This window comes from Podarcis gaigeae (genome assembly GCF_964106915.1).
Source record: "Podarcis gaigeae genome assembly, chromosome: 5".
NCBI classification, from domain to species: domain Eukaryota; kingdom Metazoa; phylum Chordata; class Lepidosauria; order Squamata; family Lacertidae; genus Podarcis; species Podarcis gaigeae.
In genome coordinates this window covers 2,503,989-2,522,650 of record NC_139681.1, presented here as the reverse complement: position 1 = coordinate 2,522,650, position 18,662 = coordinate 2,503,989, and the positions used below count along the sequence as shown (strand labels likewise).

The following is an 18,662-nucleotide window of genomic DNA, read 5'->3' as shown; positions in this document are numbered from 1 at the left end:
AGAAAACTGCTGGCTTTTTTAGGCAAAGGGATTGGCATAGCTAGAAATGTTAATTTATTTTTTCTTTATGAAGTGGTAAAGCAGATACCAATTCACAGCTGAGTATTCCCCCTGACCACTTACAGAACAATGTTAGTTTCCTTGGAAGTACGTTTCACGAACATTTTTTCTGAAAGGTGAAATGGGATCCTAAAAATCTGGCTTCATTCCCAAGGAAGCAGCAATACTCTCATTACGAAACTTTCTGTTGTCAGCCCAGTTTATCTTTAAATTGTCAATGTTTAGTAAAACTTTTTATGTAAAAACTAGCCACAATCTCCTGTCTATTTTAGTAAGAGATGAACATATTCTTATATTAACGTTTGCAGGAAGGTGTTAAGTGCCAGTTCACTTTTTTATTCAGGCACTCCTAGAGTACTACAACAAATGTTGATATTATATTTGCTTTCTTAGTTTGAGGTTGTTGGGGTTTACTTCTTACACAAAGATTTATATACTGCACTTTTGTGCTTATGCACCAGTCTAGGCAAATCAAAATCATACAGCTTTGTGTATCTTAAAAGGAAATTATAAATGCTATTCCTGACTTCATTGACTCAAAAGGATATTGCTCTTAGTCTGAGGTTTCAGTTAGGTTTTTTTTAAAATGGAGATTGTCACTTGGTACTAAAACCTTGGGTGGACAAAAGTGTTCATTGGAAGGGAAAGCCTAGGAATTGAATAATAATAATGATAATAATAATAATAATAATAATAATAATAATAATAATAATAATAGTAAAGGTACCCCTGCCGTGAGCCGGCGCTGTCTGAAGACACTTCCAGGTCACGTGGCCAGCGTGACGAAGTTGCAGCTGGCGAGCCAGCACCAGCGCAGCACACGGAAACGCCATTTACCTTCCTGCTATAAAGCGGTCCCTATTTATCTATTTGCACTTAAGAGTGCTTTCGAACTGCTAGGTGGGCAGGAGCTGGGACCGAACGACGGGATCTCACCCCGCCGCGGGGATTCGAACCGCCGACCATACGATCGGCAAGTCCTAGGCACTGAGGTTTTACCCACAGCGCCACCCGTGTCCCTAATAATAATAATAATATTTTTTATTATTTATACCCCACCCATCTGGCTGAGTTTCCCCAGCCACTCTGGGCAGCTTCCAATCAAGTGTTAAAGTCAATACAGCATTAAATAATGCACAACCCCTCTTCAAATTTTAACAGAGGTGATGTTGACTTATGGCAGTGGAAAAGGCAGGCTGGGTAACCTAACCTAATAGTCTGACCAAGAAATTCCTTGAGGCAACAGAAATTATAGAGTTTCCAAGCTAATTGGAAAACCCCTCAAGGGGAAGCTCAGTTCCCCCCGCTTTCCCACCCTAACCCCTTTGGGCAACAACATTCCTTTCTGATATGTGGGGACAGTGGTGCTCCCTCTGATTGTCGCCTATTTTTCTGGTTCCATACAAGTGAATGAAGCAAAAGTATCCATTCACTTTTATGAAGCAATGAAAGGGACTCTTAATTCGGAAGACCCTAGGGGAACACAGGGACGCGGGTGGCGCTGTGGATTAAACCACAGAGCCTGGGACTTGCAGATCAGAAGGTCGGCGGTTCAAATCCCCGCAACAACACTCAGTGTCGGGAACCCTGATGCACAATGTTGCCTTGCCAATGCTAGATATGCCCAGACTTTTGCAGGGGCCTTTCTTAATAACTTTTCACTGGCATGCTCATGGTTCTCCCTCCTGTTACAGTGGCACACCACTTGGGAACAACCAGTTTACTAGAATACCTCTTGGTTGGAGATATCACAGGTCTGTGTTTTCCTACATGATGTAGCTTGCCTAGATTCACCTGGTGAGTTCCCTAAAGTGAGGAAAGATTTCAAGTTGAAATTTAGCCTTTATACTGCACTTCATACTCTTGGGCTTGGTGCTATAATTGCGTGTGTTTTGTATGTAGAAGCTGTGCAGGGACATGGGCAAGGCCAGCTTGCCATATGAGTTCTGAATTTTCAAAACTAATCTACTGACATTTGATGTCACAGGGATCCTTAAGAGACCATTTTCCTTTTGTTTTGTTTTTTAAATGAGCTATTGCATTGGAGGAATGCATTGCATATGATATGAAGGGGCAAGGGTTCTTCAGACTATTACCATCTCATTCCTCTTATCCTTCTGATGTGTGGGCCAATTAAGCGATTCAAGAGCAATTGGTTGACAGCATGCGCTCTCACATACATGTAGATCATTATCATATAGATGTTTTGTGCCCACAGCCTTTGAATTTAAATGAAGTGGGGTATAAATAATTTTATTTTATTTTATTTATTCATTTTACAGTTGTAAAATGAATAAATAAAATATATATTTTAAACTATGCAAATAGAGAAGTGTAATGTTGGCAGCATACCTCAGTAGCAGACTCGAGTGACTCACATATAAAAGTGTGGTCATGTGAAGTTATGTGGCACTATCGTCATTATTTTGCTGATTCACCAAATAGTTGTATAAAAGACTTCTAATTGGTTTCATAGTTCTGTTCCAAACTCATTTCACAGATTTTAAAGTGGTATTCAGGTGTATGGAAGTAGTAATGGGCTGCTCGAGGGTTATTTACATCTGGCTCTTCAGAGGAAGACAGGTTTCATGTTGACAACCAACGTTACCCTGCCTAGAACTTGTGAACTTACTTATGTTTCCTAAGCAATAAAAATCAACACCTGAATCCATCAGGTAACAATATTATTTCCCCATCTTATAATTAAGAAGGATGTTAAATACATTCAGCTGCTTCTACCAGTAATGTTTGTAGGCCAGTCTGCTCAGCTGGAATAACTTCTGCTTGTGTCAGCAGTTAAATTTGGTACAATTTCTAAAGATGAAGGGATTACAAGCAAACCCATCTGGCATGCGTTACATTTTCCAAGTCAGACATTGCACTACTAAAGATATTGGCAAATTATTTTTTAATTATTATGTGGGGGAAACAGGGCTGAATTTTTAAAAATCTGTTTAAACAGTAGGTTAATCAGCTAACACAGGAGTGGGGAACCTGAGGCCCAGGTACCAAATGTGGCCTTCCAACCCTCTCTGCTTGGCCCTCGAGACTCTCCCCAGACCACACACCTCCCTGGCCCGGCTTCGCAACCTCCTCGAATGCTTTTATGTGACTGGAATGTCTCCTTGAACTCTGCCCTTTGCTTGCCTGAATGGAGGATAGAAAAAGGTGTTTGCGTGTGTGTGTGAAAAGTAGCTTACCGAAAAAGTAACGTGTACATTTGTTATTTACCCACTTTTGTTTCTGAACCCAGCCACCACTGACATGTGGCCCCTGAGAGATTTCCCAGAAATGTCTCTCAGGTTTCCTCCCCCACCCCCAGAACTTAAAACTTTAATCAATTTCAATTTGCAAAGGCAATTTTGATCCTGGATAGGGGCTGCTGTGTAATGGCACACCTGCTTGCTTTTTGCTAGGTAATGCACACCTCCTCCTCCTCCTCCTCCTCCTTCCGTTTCTGATATATTTTCTGTTATAAGGAATGAAAAATTAAATATTAAAAACGAGCTTTTTAATAACTAAAATTATCTTTAGTTTATTAAGATCTCAGTACTGTACAGTGTACACACTTAAAAAGCTTCATTTGGACTTCTAAGTAGGCATGTATAGAATTGCACTGTAAATTGTATGACATGTTGTTGTTGTTGTTTATTAAATTTCTATACCACTCTTCATCCGAGGATCACAGGGCAGTTGACAATATGAAAACACAATAATACACACCAAAGCAACAAACAAAACTGTATTCCACCCTCATTTTAAAAGGCTATATAAAAGCAAAAAATCTGGGAGAAGAGGACTGTTTTGCCTGTAACAAAGGCGCCAGGCAGGCCTCCCTGGGGAGAGCATTCCACAAGCAGGGAGTGACTGCAGAAATTCTCCCTCCAATATCTCAGAAAGCACCTAAGTCAGGGGTCTGCAACCCGCGGCTCCAGAGCCGCATGTGGCTCTTTTATACCTTTGCCGCGGCTCTGGGGCGGATACTAGCGAGGGGAGGAGGCGCATTGTGTGCCCCGACATTCCTCACTATGGCGGGCGCTGTACTGGCTGTGACGTCACATGGGGGCAGTGCGTGCATTGGTCACGCACCGTCCCGACGTCACCTTTCCGCCCGCCCGCTACATTGTAAGGGGCATGTACGCTGGTCACTGTTTTGAAGGGGAGTGAAGAACACACACACACACACAAAAGGTAACTTGTTAATTTAACGTTTATTTCTATGAGGAGGAGTAATTCTGAGGGGTCAAACAAAGAAATAATAAAAAGTGCCAAAAAAGTTATTTTTTATAATGACGAGTTTTGCGGCTCCCAGTTTTTTTTCTCTTCGGAAACGGGTCCAAGTGGCTCTTTTTGTCTTAAAGGTTGCAGACCCCTGACCTAAGTTAAGCAGTTGGTAATATGCAATTATCTTTTAAGTTAACTGATTTAGCATCTATTTAAAAGACAGTTAAATCATCTCAAAACATTGGTTATAACCTGAATACTTCCTAGCAAAAGTTAGTTTTCATGACTTCATTGAAATCAGTGCAGTTGACTACAGCTTAGCTTAGTTGCAACTACATTCTGTTGTTTTCTGCTGTTTTGGGTTGCAATTGCAACTAATATTTGCCACAACACACACACATCTGTATATATTATAATGCACATTCCTTTGAGTATTATTAACAGTGACTCTTGTCAAGAAAATATTTTTTCCCCTGAAGTTGCGTTGCCATATTCTAAGTATAAGCAGTCACTGATCTTGTCCTGCTTGTTTCAGAACTTCATAACCACTTGTAAAAGGTGGAAAAGGAATAGGCAAAGCTGGAATTTCCAACATATTATAGATTAAAATGTTGTGAGCTTTTGAATCTGTAAGGTCCTCATCAGACTTGTGTGGAGTGGGAAAAATAAAACAGATTCATTTTCATATATGGAGTAATTTCTTTTATCCAGGTATCAGGGCTGGCCCAATATATTTTGGCACCTGAGGTGAACCACAAAATGGTGCCTCCCTCCCTGCCAGGAAGGAAGGGGTGAGTGAATATCTGCATCAGGAACAAGGGGGGGGGGGAATAAAGATCTGCATCAGAATCTGCTGCCCCTGTGGAGCCTGCCACCCGGGGCAGTCTCCTCACTTTGCCTCATGGGTGGACCGGTCCTTGCAGTGCTTGTTGAAGAAAGGAAGTAGGCTAGGGGTGCAAATGTTTTTGGCATTTGCTGTGAGGGGGAGAGAGAGCTCAGTGAGAATGGGGAACCCTGCTTTCTGCAGTTGTATCTGATCTCCCTCATTTTCCAGGCAGTGCTGAACTGAGAAGTGCCTGAGCTCTGGCCTATCAGGAAATTATAACCATTGACTTTGGAACAGGAATGACTGGGTCACTCTGTCTTTTCTCCATGTCATTTCTACATAGGAATCCATGTGCAGTGTGTGATATTTGAATTGATGTTAAGTTCTGCCTAAAGTAGTTGGTCTCCATGATGCATCTTTGACACATATAAGTCTTCACTGGATGTTTCAGTGACGTGATGAATATCTTTGTGTAACCAAGCCCATGAGCCATTGTGAAACAAAAATTCAAATTTCAGCACCTTGAGGTCCTCCCCCCATCTTTGTTCTGGTTGTTCCAAACACTAGCAGTGACAGTGATGGCATTGGTCATAAATCCTTTGCTGTCATTTGGTTGTTGTTGTTGTTTAGTCGTTTAGTCGTGTCCGACTCTTCGTGACCCCAATGGACCAGAGCAGGCCAGGCACTCCTGTCTTCCACTGCCTCCCGCAGCTTGGTCAAACTCATGGTCGTAGCTTCGAGAACACTGTCCAACCATCTTGTCCTCTGTCGTCCCCTTCTCCTTGTGCCCTCCATCTTTCCCAACATCAGGGTCTTTTCCAGGGAGTCTTCTCTTCTCGTGAGGTGGCCAAAGTATTGGAGCCTCAGCTTCACGATCTGTCCTTCCAGGGAGCACTCAGGGCTGATTTCCTTAATGGATGGAGCCCTCTGGACCTCTTCTGAAGGCGGACGGGGGAGAAGGGCTTTTCTTCCCACCGCCAGCCTTCAGAACAGCCTTCTGAATGTTGGCGGTGGGGAGGTGCGCACCTTCCCCTCTGTTCCCAGACCTGTCCTGAAGGCTTGCGGTGGGAGGAGGGCTTTCCTCCCCACCGCCAACATTCAGAATGCTGTTCTGAATGTTGGCGGTGGGGAGGAAAAACCCTCCTCCCTCCGCAAGCCCCGGGAACAGAGGAGAAGCCCTTCGCGCCTTGTCCTCTGTTCCCGGACCTCCCACCGCAAGCCTTAGGACAGGTCCGGGAACAGAGGAGAAGGCGCGCTGCGCTTCCCCGCTGTCCCCGGAGATTTCCCTATGGGCTTTCGTCTTGCGAAGCAAGCCCATAGGGAAATTCGTCTTGCGAAGCCGCTAAAAAATCGGAAAACCCTTTCATCTTGCGGGTTTTTCGTTTAGCGAGGCATTCGTCTTGCGGGGCACCACTGTATTCCATACATTTTTTCCTGATTACATGATTCAGGAAACCTTTATGCATTTTAGTTTTTCCATACCACAAATAGGCATGCCAGCCAAATTTATTATCGTGACCTAGATCCAAAACCTGTGTGTTTCTCAGTGTCAATCACTCCTTTAACCAGCAAAAACAGGATGTCTCATAATATAATCTTAAATCTGGCAGAGAGAATCCCCCTCTTCCTTTAGCATCTATCAGAATTTTATATTTTATCTGTTAAATAGTGGGTAGACATAGCAGACAACACAGTGATTTCTCCACAGCAGCTCTTTATTTGTAAGCTGGAACAGAACTGAACAGCCAACAGGTCAGCCAGCCTGCTTTTATAGGCAGCCGGCTGTCAACATTGTAGCAACAACAACCCAGGATTTCCCGCCTAAAGTAATTGATGTGGACCTGAGTGAAAACTATATACACAATACTCCTGGTGGCCAGGGTGAGAACTTCAATACATAACATTATCCTTGTCCCCCATCCCTGGCAGACAAATCTAGAAACATCCTTTTGCCATTCTTTAAAGCATCCTGCATTGCTGATTGCCAGAGCTGTTTGAAATAAAAATAACATCTTTGGTAACACATTCATTTTTATGACTGACATCCTTCCCATTGATGAAAGTTTCATCCTTCCTCATATTTCAGTATTTTTAAAACTCTTACCAGATTTTAATATAATTATATTTAAATAAATTAATACTTCTTGCTGTTAACCATATTTCTAGGTATTTAACCATTTTCTCTGTTGTTAGACCAGTACTTATCTGTAGTTCAGTTTTAACATTGTCTCTCATATTTTTCACCAACATTTTAGACTTAGTCTTTTTTAATCAGATGCCTGCTACTTCTCCAAATTTTCTGATTCCTTCCAGTGCCTTTGGGGTTCTTCCCCAGATATCACCACGTGGGCTGGGTTTTCTGAAGCAATAAAACAGTCCTCTTGCATCCCGCTGAGTGTGGAGATATCCCAGGGGTTCCAGGCACCTACCCAGGGTGCAGCTTTCCTTTTGGAATGAGGGACTCTGGAGGCTGTGGTGTCTGTGATATATGATTTATTTATACGTATCTACAACGTGAGCCTGCACTGCAAGGGTTCACAGCCCTAACACCCCAAAAGGGTCTTGTTTCTCCTGTGCCCGCAACATTGAATTCAAACAGAGATCTGGCATGGATTCAAACCGAGCTCGCTCTGGCTCTCTGCTTGCTGCTTTCCTTCCTAGGCCACATCACTGCTCTCAGCTTTATTCCTCCTCACTATTTGCGAGTTGAGGAAGGAGCCCTGCCCACTCGCTGTCGCTCACAGAGCTCCTTCCTTGGTTCGCTTTGCACTTACCAGGAGGCTAGCCTGACACTTGCTGAGTCCAGGGATTAAAGACTTCTGGCCCCCATAAACTCATGAACACCACTAATATTCTTTTAGCTCGTTCTAAAGGCAGACACTCCAGATGAACTTACCTCTTTCTTTCTCTCCCATTTTTTTCTTTTCTTTTCAGCACCCTCAAGATATGTGGGCTCCATTCACTGCCACTCACTGTTCCAAGTTTCTTTCAGCAAGGCCAGGCTGCATTTCTTAGATCATCTGGGTGGTACTAGGTAAGCAAACTGTACCTTTTAGATCAAAATTTACAAGTTATTAAAATGCATGTTGTCCTAGCTGTGTGGGAGCTACCTTTTCACAATACCCTCCCACAATGCTTAAATTTCAATGCTGTATTTTTAAAGGAGAATTTTTTTTGGATATCAATGTTTTCAAAGAATATTTTTTTCTAGCTACAGTCTGAACAAGGAAAGAAGCAAAATATTTATTTTACCTGTTTCAAGCTACCATCCTAACTTTACTGAACTTGGAATTAAATCAAAATGAAATTCCTTCAGAGTAATGGATATAATGGAATTGATGTCCTGCAGTTGCTTAGGTACCGCAAGGATGTGCACTTTGTTTCTGTGGGGCGGGAGGAAACACCCAGCTTGGGTAGGAACTGGACTCCCATCATACTTTTCCTGGCTTCTCCTTTATGTGCTGCAATGCTTTGACCACTTCTGCTTAGCTGGGCTTCACCTCTTCTCTGTGTCAGGTGCAGGGGTATAAAAACTTTAAAAGGCTGCTTCTCACATAGGCGTGTGGAGCAATTATAAGCAGTAAAGAGCCTTATTGCGTCACAGTGGTGCTGAGATGATCGCATAAGCTTTATATGGGCGCATTACATGTTACCCTCATTTGGCTGAAGTGCAATACCAATGCAGCTAAATTATTCCACTACCAGTAATGTTAAATGTTGTGAACTCAAAAGAAACTTTGATTCTGTGGGAGGAAACAGTATTTTAATTTCTGGAGAAAAGTGAGAAGGGGTTTGGGGGAAATAGTGAAATAATCTAAGGTAAGCATCAGTTGGTGGTTTTAAATCTGTGGTGCTATACTAGGGGTTTTTTTGCGGGGGGCCGTCATGTTAAAATTAAAAATATCGAACACATTTTTAATAAAAAGTAACATTTGATCTGTTTGTTGCTATGAAAAAAACAAATGAGTGGCCTTTATTTGGCTTTATTGTACTTGGCCAGCTTTACTGCTTTTCTTTTGAAAGGCAACACACTTTCTGAATGTCAGGTTAAAACATTCATTACAGGACTTGAATAAAATGCCAAATTTAGTTCCACATAATATTTCCTTTTGCGTAAATAGCCACTTGCCTGATTGCTTCGGGTGAACAGGAAGTCTCACCAGGTGACCAGGCAAGGTCATCCAAGAGGAAACTTTTCTTCTGGTTCTTAATCTAGGTTGTCCGTGATTTGGAGAAAGATCAGCATTATAACATCTACAACCTACATCTCTGTGTTCAGGGGAGGGGGGCTTTCTGGAAAGTGAATGACTGGAAGTGGGGTGGTTCTAAAGGATTTTAGCTCAGATTTGCTTCCCAAACCTACCCTCCCCATGGACCCCTCAAAAATTGTTAATGGTCTTGGTGGACCACTTAATGATTTTTCTGGCTGTTATTAATGCTGTATGATTTTAATTGTGTTTTTATTGCTTATTTTATGTCTTTTATTTATTTCTTCTATATTTTATTTTATTATATTGCATTTTGTATTCCATTTCAGATTGTAATCCACTAAAAGGCAATTTAAGAAATTAAATAAGCAACAAATTTCAGTTAAAAAATGAATGTTAATATTTACTGTGGACATACAGTGGAGCCCTTGAATGAAACTTGTGGATTACTGGTGGTCCCTGGACCACAGACTGGAAACCCCTGTGCTAGAAAAACCTGTTACCACTCCAACCCTGGTTCTATTCTGCTTGAGGACAGACTGCTGTCTGTTGAATTCAGCAGAGCCATAAAATAGCCTCTTTCCTGAAATACTCAGGTGCACAGCATGTGCAACATGGCATTGCTTGGTCAGGGTAGCAGAGTGCCCTCATGCAGTAATCAGAGATGCAGAGACTAGATCAGAACTTTCCCAGAAATTGGGAATGGATTATTTGTTGTCAGAAGTGTTGAGTTGGTTACTTACATTCCCCCCACCTGCATCTGGAACCTGGCAGGTAGAAGAGTGGTTTAGGGAGCAAAGGTTTCTGGGTAGAGTTGTAAGGACCAGTTACTGGAGAAAACAGTTACTGGAGAGAGTGCAGTTGCACTCAGATCCTGCTTGTGGTCTTCCTACACACATCTGCTTGGCCACTGTGAGAACAGAATGCTGGACAAGATGGGTTTTTGGACTTCTTGAACCCTGCTCTGAGAATCCTTACAATACCACCTCTTAACCAATTAATTTGAGTCAAAATACTTCGTAATCTAAAGATGGAACCCATGAATTGGCTAAATCTGCAGCTCTGGTTGAAATCCACAGGATTGAGTTGCATCCTAGAGTGTGTCAAAATCCCAAGGCTAAGTAAGAGTTGGACAAATATGAGTGATAGTCATCTGCCTCCTTATTTCTTCTTGATTCTGTGATGTTCATTGTGTGTTGATAATTCTAAAGGTGTCATTGGCCAACAGTAAACCACACAATGAAGCTGGAGTTAACTCTTTATAAGCAGAAACACGATCTGCACAGAATTGGTGGAGTGTCAGGCCTAATAAGCACAGCAACTCATACCTGGTCGGCCTGGCCCCCATGAGGTGGAAGATCCCTGCCTCTCCACAGCCCCTAAAGCCCCCTCCTCTCCAGGGCTTTCCCAAGCAATTGGAGACTGCACTTGTGTGAAGCCCACCTCTCCTCTTTTCTAAATTTGTTGGGATCCTTCCTGTTGTTGTGTGGCTCCAGTATACAAATTTAGGAGAAGGATCAAGAGAAGCAAGCTATGTCAAAATATCACTTTTGTTTGGGGGAAGTTTAGTTTTAAGGAAGGCATAAAAGGGTTGCTTAATATTAATTCATTTTTATTTAGTTTGGGTGTTGAATGTCTTCAAGATTCACTTCTCAGTTAATCTAACAATAGCTTGATTTTTTAAAAGAAAAAGAAATATTAAAACTATTATTTTAGTTGTCAAGGCAACAATGCTTACATACATGATTATGAAAACGATTTATATAAAATGGCACATTAGGTCGTTATGGTAACTCCAATACTTTGAAAACACCAAACTGCCACTTTGGAGCATTGATCTCCCCGCCACTCCCTGGCCAACCCTAGTGATAGCTTGATTTGCAGATCGGTTTTGAATATGGCTTAACTTGAAATTTTTGAACCTGATATGGTTTTTGAGGGACGAACAATCCAGCAAAGGGCAGAGCCTTGGGAAAAAGGCACCAGACCAGTTTGGGAGCAGAAAATGGCACCCGGTCAGTCAAGGTAAGACCATGGCAGCGCCAAGTGCCTTAGCCGTAGAGCTTGCGGGACAGACAATACAGGGTGATGGCTCAGACAGCAAAAGAGAGCTGAGATAGCTGAGCCTCATTTGTTCTGGGAGATTTTATTCCTCTTAGAGACCCAGAGAAAGAGGAATGTCAGATCAGGACCTAACGTGACAAACATACAACACACACACATCAAGCAAACTTTTCTCAAGAGGATATTGACCTTTAGTGAACTTTTCTATGAACCAGGGTTAGGTTTCAGGTTTTGTTGCATATGGTATTACAGGGTTTGGGGTTTTTCTAACAAACACAAAATGCAGGCTATAATCAACATAGTGGTTTTAGAGATGTTCCATGAGCTTTGAGGGCACTATGCCAAACGCACAGGCTCTTAAGATTTTGATAGAACTGTGCATGGTTTCCCCACCTGTTGCCATAGCTTTCCTGGGGGCTGCCAGGAGAGATGGAATGCTGCAGAAGTGTTGTCTAAAGGAAACAGATACTTTATAAACACACAGGGGCACGTAGTATGTTTAAAGAGGGCCATTCAGCAGCTGGAGTTCTTCAAGGAGTGTCTCCTAGAGTATTTGTAGTGCGCAGACCACCACGATAGAGCACAGCAAAACAGCATGGAATGGATCCTCTTTCTTGGTTAAACCATTACTTCACTGTCATGGGTTTTGCCCCTGTAATTTTGCCTCACGTAGCTAAAAATCATTTATAGTGGTACCTCTAGTTACGAACTTAATTCGTTCCGGAGGTCCGTTCTTAACCTGAAACTGTTCTTAACTAGAGGCATCCTTTCGCTAATGGGGCCTCTTGCTGCTGCTGCGCCACCAGCACACAATTTCCGTTCTCATCCTGGGGCAAAGTTCTCAACTCAAGGTAACACTTCCAGGTTAGTGGAGTTTGTAACCTGAGGCGTTTGTAACTCGAGGTACCACTGTATACCCCACATACCTTCACACATGGTATTTTTCTAAAGTTGTTTGACAGTATTTTCTGTCAAGCACATGGCAAGGTCCCAAGTTATGCAAAGTCACAAGTTATGCAGGCCTGCTCTGATATAATTTGTAAACTGAATGCTTCCAGTGTGTCACAAATCTAACTAAACATATATTTTCTATATTTCCCGTTTTCTGTATTTGAATTCAGCACCACCCTCATCCTAACCCCTTTTGACATATAGGAGGGTAGATAACTTCCCACTCTACCCAAACACTTTTTAAAACACTGTCCTGGTATTTTCCTTTGAGGGAATAATTCAAAACAGCTGAATCTTTAACCCTGAAATTTGACAAACACACAAAGTTTAATCGGTAGCATGTGGTTGCCTGTTTTTTTCCCCAAAGGGTTGAGACCGTGGCTCTTTTGGATCCCTCTATTCTGTACATTTCTTAACATTGGAACTGATAGTGATACAACTCTGGAACTATGTAATTTTTATGTTAATTTGTAATGGTTTCCTTAGTTTATATGTTTTCAGGCTCTACTGGCCTTAGTTTATATGCTTTCCCATGTCAGGGAAACTGTCTGATTGCCTGCCCTGAACGGAGTTTCATTCATCCCGAAGGAGCAGGTATGCAGTCTGGGGCTGTTTCTGGACCAGCTCTGTCACTGGAGGCCGAAGTAGCTTCAGTGGCTAGAAGCACATTTAGCAGCCGTACCTGGAGTGGCAGCTCTGACCGTTTGGGAGAATTGGGAGAATTTGGATACTGTGGTTCAGGCAGTGGTGGCTTCAAGGCTGGATTTCAGCAGTGCTCTTTGTGTGGAGCATTCCTTGCACTTGATCTGGATACTGCAGCTAGTGCCAAATACTGCAGTGTGGTTGCTGACAGGAGTGAGACCCTGTCAGCATATATCACCTCTGCTCAGAGATTGGCACTAGCTGCTGATTTGTTACCAGGCAAAGTTGTGTATCACTATTGGTACAAAAAGCCCTTAACAGCTTGCAGGGTCAACTTATCCCATATTTGCCCAGTCCACCACTTCAGTCAGCAGAGCAGGCACCGTTATAGGTGCCACACCTGCACTTTGGAGCTCCCTGACTATTGACACCAGGCAGGTGTCTATTCTTTTCAGCACCTGCTTAAACCCCCCCCCCCTTTTAGGCAAGGCTTGGCCAACAGCTCAGAGAGGTCTAGGTAGCAACCAGTTGATTTGCCCTTTGGATGAGCCCAATCCCAGCATGAACCATGTAAACTAAGAAGAGATTCAAACATGTCAACTTCTACATGTCTGGATAGCCTTGCCTAAAAGGGGGGGGGGGGTTTAAGCAGGTCCTGCAGGTATGTGTTTGTCCTGAAATCTTAGCAGACTGAAGCACCTACCAAAGAAAGGGGTGGGGTGGGGGTGGGGGAGGGAAAGTGTGGAGGAAATGGCTGAAGCACTTGACACCTCATTCCCCCCCCCCCCCAAGGCTTTGCTCCTTTCCTTTGATCACCATACTGCTTGGATCTTCATACTGTATTTCTTTATATTGTATTCATATTGTATTTCTACATTGCATCTTTTTCTTAGAAGACATCTGAAGGCAGCCCTCTGTAGGGAAGCTTTTAAATGTTTAAAGTTTTATTATGTTTATATATATGTTGGAAGCCGCCCAGAGTGGCTGGGCAACCCTGTCAGATAGGCAGGTATTATTATTACTACTACTACTAATGGAATAGGATGTCCCTGTTTTCATCAGAGATGTGTTGGAGGGTATGGCATGTGTGTCCACTGTGTGCAAGGCGAGGGGGCTCCACACCCTCTTTTTTGCTCTTCAAAATATGGCAACCCATTAAGGATGCTATCCTATACTCACTTACCTGGGAGTAAGTCCCACTGAACTCAGTGCACCTTATTTTGAGCATAGATGGGATTGCGCTATAAGGCACTTTAAAAATTTGACTCGCAGTCCCTGGGTTGCCCTGACCATTCATAATGCATGCTGAATTTCGGTATACAGTATTTTTATATGGGCGTACTGGAACTTGGGCCAAACTTACTAGAGTTGTGAGTAAAACATGTAAATTTGCTAAAATCAATGTTGCATAGATGGAACATCCTAATTAAGTACAGAAGCACTCATAGGAAAAACACTGAGGGGAATATAGAATATTAATCTTTAAAATCGAGAAACACGTTAGCCTGGTTCCCAAACTATATAATTTCCACACTGTCTCCTTGTTGGTACTGAAAGATAGGCTCTCTCTTTTTCCTTTTTAATTGTGCATTATTATTACATGTCTTTCCCCCTCTCAGAAATAAATAAAGCGCCATTTTGTGGCTGATTGATGACTAACAAAGACTGTGAGGAATAGAAAGTAAACTGTGGCATGGAAGGCATTTCAATGGGAATACAAGATTGGTGTGTTTTGTTTAGCCTTTTTATTGTTGCTGACTGGCTGCCTTTGCAAACGACTTTACAGTGTCTGGAAGGAGTCCAGACCCAGAATCTGAGGAGCCAAACTTGGGCAAGTGCCACCAACGGTTCTTTTCTCTTGGCACTGATGTGTTCCTGGCAAGAAGCAAATACTACAGAGAGGCCTCTAACTCATTTCTCCATCAGAGTCGCCTGAATGTACAGAGACGCTAAACCAGCTGTGCTTTTCTCTGAATATTACCTGCAACCTTTTGCTATGGAGGGCAGAGTTGGAGCTGCTGTGTCTAAGGATTTCTCCCTACCAGTCTTGATAATTGATTACATGGTGAGATGGCAAACTCCCCCATATACAGTCTCTGATCCATTGTCACTGCAGGAAAGTTCACATTTTCTATGGGCATTGCCCTATCCCTTCCTCTCTCCATATTGTGGTGGATTTGTGACACGACATTGCACACAAAGACACATTCACACACTCAATCACCATATACTCTCCATCAATTTCTTTTTCTTCTTCCTTATCTTTTAAAATGAAAGACATACCAGGCAGCACATCCATTGCATTAGCAATTCATATTGATCTTTGATCAAATTCTAATTGCTTCTTTTATCCCTTACATGGTATTTTGTTGTATTACAATTTTAATTCTATGGAATTAAATTGTAATACAATATAGCAGGGGTAGCCAACTCCCAAGAGACTGCGATCTACTTTTTTATGGCTACAGGGCCTAAGATCAAGGGGAGACAAACAGATCGCTGGGGAGACAAACAGCCTCACTGAGTGAACTCCTCTTCCGTTCTGCAGATCGTGCAACAGTGGAGGGTTGGGCAGGATTCTGTTTTACCAACACAAAGGAAAGGGACCCAGCAATCAACAGTGATCCCTGCCCCACCCACCTGTAGATCGCGATTGACCTGTTGGACACTCCTGCAATATAGAATAAGTATTAAAAATGTAATTAAAATCACACCACATCTAGCACAGCCATATTTCAGTTGCTACAATAGGCAGAAAAATCATAAAGTGGTCCCTGAAGGCCCTCGGCAATTTTCAAGTGGTCTATGGAAAAAGAAGCTGCTCATCCACTGAGATAGAGTAAAGCCTTTGTCCTAACACTAGAACTCATGGACATACAGTCATAGAATTGTATAACAGGATGGGACACTGAGGGTCATAGAGTCCAACCCCCTGCAATGCAGGGATTGCAACTAGATCATCCAAGACCATCCAGCCTTTGCTTAAAAACCTCCCAAGGAAGGAGAGTCCACCACCTCTCATGGGAGTCCACTGTTGAACAGCTCTTAGCGTCAGAAAGTTCTTCCTGATGTTTCGTCGGAATCTCCTTTCTTGCAACTTGAAGACATTGGTTCAGGTCCTACCCTCTGGAGCAGGAGAAAAGAAGCTTGTTCCATCTTCCATGGGACAGACCTTTACATATTTGAAGATGGCTATCACATCTCCTCTCAGTCTTCTCTTTTCCAGGCTAAACATACCCAATACCCTCAACTGTGCCTTATAAGCAAGGCTGAATTAACCATTAGGCAAAATAAGTTTGTCCTTAGGTCATCTAGCAGTTGGTTCCTTACCTTTCCCACCCCGGCCACAGTGATCCATGCGACAGTCACCTCCAGGCTTGACTACTGTAATTCGCTCTACGCGGGGCTGCCCTTGAAGCTGTCCCAGAAACTCCAGCGGGTGCAGAATGCTGCAGCCAGGCTCCTCACGGGGTCTCTGCCATGGGAGCATCTTCACCCAGTGCTTTTCAAGCTGCACTGGCTCCCGGTGGAGTACAGGGTCAGATTTAAGGTGCTGCTTTTGACCTTTAAAGCCCTTCACGGCCTAGGACCCTCGTACCTCCGGGACCGCCTCTCCTGGTATGCCCCACGGAGAGCCTCAAGGTCCATAAATAACAACACCCTAGTTGTCCCGGGCCCTAAGGAAGTCAGACTAGCCTCAACCAGAGCCAGGGCCTTTTCAACTCTGGCTCCGACCTGGTGGAACGCTCTGCCTCATGAGACCAGGGCCCTGCAGGATCTGATTTCTTTCCGCAGGGCCTGTAAGACAGTGTTGTTCCGCCTGGCCTTTGGCTTGGAGCCAGTTTGATTCCCTCCCTCTCTTTCTTTTTCCTTTCTCCTCCTGTGATGAGGCTGCATTTTAATATTCGTATTCTTTTGTATTTGTTGTATTTTAATCTTGTTTTTAAGTTGTAATCATTCAACTTGTTTTTATTATTGCTTGTTAGCCACATTATTATTATTATTATTATTATTATTATTATTATTATTATTATTATCTAGAAAAGGGGGGCACCACAGTAATTTTCCATTGCTGGATTTTAAACATTAATGGTCACAAATTGCTCAGCTGCGTGTTCATTTTCTCAGCTGAAGTATACAGTGGTACCTCGGGTTACATACGCTTCAGGTTACATACGCCTCAGGTTACAGACTCTGCTAACCCAGAAATATTACCTCGGGTTAAGAACTTTGCTTCAGGATGAGAACAGAAATCACACAGCAGCGGAGCAGCGGCAGCGGGATTCCCATTAGCTAAAGTGGTGCTTCAGGTTAAGAACAATTTCAGGTTAAGAACGGACCTCCGGAACGAATTAAGTTCTTAACCCGAGGTACCACTATATTTAAAATCCCAACAGAACAACTGTGCAACAAGGCAGGCAGGGTGCCGTATCTCTACTAGGTAGAGGTAGAAGTGTTATGTAGGATTAGTTTTGAGGATGTGATCAAAGACTTTGCAATTAGAAAAAGGAGGGTATTATTTTCAAATATAAAGTGGAAGTATACAAAACTTAACATTATTTTCCATCTTACTGTAGGTTTTGTTTCATTTTAAAAAATACAAAATATGGTTTATTATTGTTTATATTTTGATTTAGATATATATGGGGGCGCCAAGTGCTTAGTGCCTCTAAAGGTCTTTATCTAGCTCTTCTCATAAGGCTTGGCTTCCAAACCCTCAATCATCTTCTACACATGCTCCAGCACCACGATGTCCTTCTGACCACACTCAGGGTTGCCATATTTCCAAAAGTGAGCTTTTGTTGAGTTTTTTGGGGGAACATCTCTCCCCCCAAAACTAAAGGCTTTTGCAGCATTTTTCTTTTTAAAAAATCACCCTAGTTGCCGTACAGCCAGGTTTTCCTGGACATTTTGCTGAGTCAGCAAAAACCTGCATTTTGACAGTCCCAATTCCTGGATGTGTGGCAGCCCTATTAGTACTATGACTTCCTATGATCAGGACACTAGACTTCAGTTGATGCAGCCTAGAATAGCTTTAGCTTTTTTTGCTGCTGCATCACACTATTGACTTATGTTAAGCTCGGGGTCTACAAATACTCAGAGATCCTTTTCCCATGTTCTGCTGGCTCCTGCAGCCAATCGGAAGCCACACCTTGGTTTTCGAACGGTACCAGGAGTCGAACAGACTCCTGGAACAGATTAGGTTTGACAGCCAAGGTACCACTGTTTGGCGAAGATTAGCACGTGTTGAAATGGCTTGAGGGTTTGTTGAAATACAGGCACCATAGAACTAAGGGACTCTTGAGTGTATATGAAACGCTTCCCACTGCTGTATCAGACCCGGAGGGGAATTAGGTCAACCACGTTCATGGGAAACAAAACTCAGGAAACAAGTCCTATTTGGGGCATGGAGAGAAGAGCCCTTACCAGTTCCTTCCCCTTCACAGCCTTCCCACAAGTGTGGATCATCTCCTTGGCTAGTATTTGCCCACTGTGCCCCATGGAGTTTACAGTTGATTTCCTAACCCCCTTGACTTTGAGGTTAGAAAATTTGGAACACAACACCAGAGACAGCCCTACTGCGACACACATTCAGTTTCTTCTCATTATTAAATAGATAGCTAATAAACAGATAGCTGTACTTTTTATCAGTACAGTCATACCTCGGGTTAAATATGCTTCAGGTT

The 18,662-nt window shown here is 42.8% G+C and overlaps 1 protein-coding gene across 4 annotated transcripts in view; it reads left to right on the top strand.

The window, feature by feature from the left end:
* LOC310844654 (uncharacterized protein) overlaps positions 1–18,662 on the top strand; it is a 98,321-nt gene that overhangs the window by 48,013 nt on the left and 31,646 nt on the right. For all 4 annotated transcript variants that reach the window (XR_014564207.1, XR_014564208.1, XM_083738992.1 and 1 more), the window contains one exon: positions 8,045–8,144. Coding sequence is in view for 2 of the 4 variants with exons in the window: in XM_083738992.1 (XP_083595118.1) it covers positions 8,045–8,144 (100 nt within the window). In the remaining 2 variants the exon portion in view is untranslated. The remainder of the gene's footprint in view (positions 1–8,044; positions 8,145–18,662) is intronic.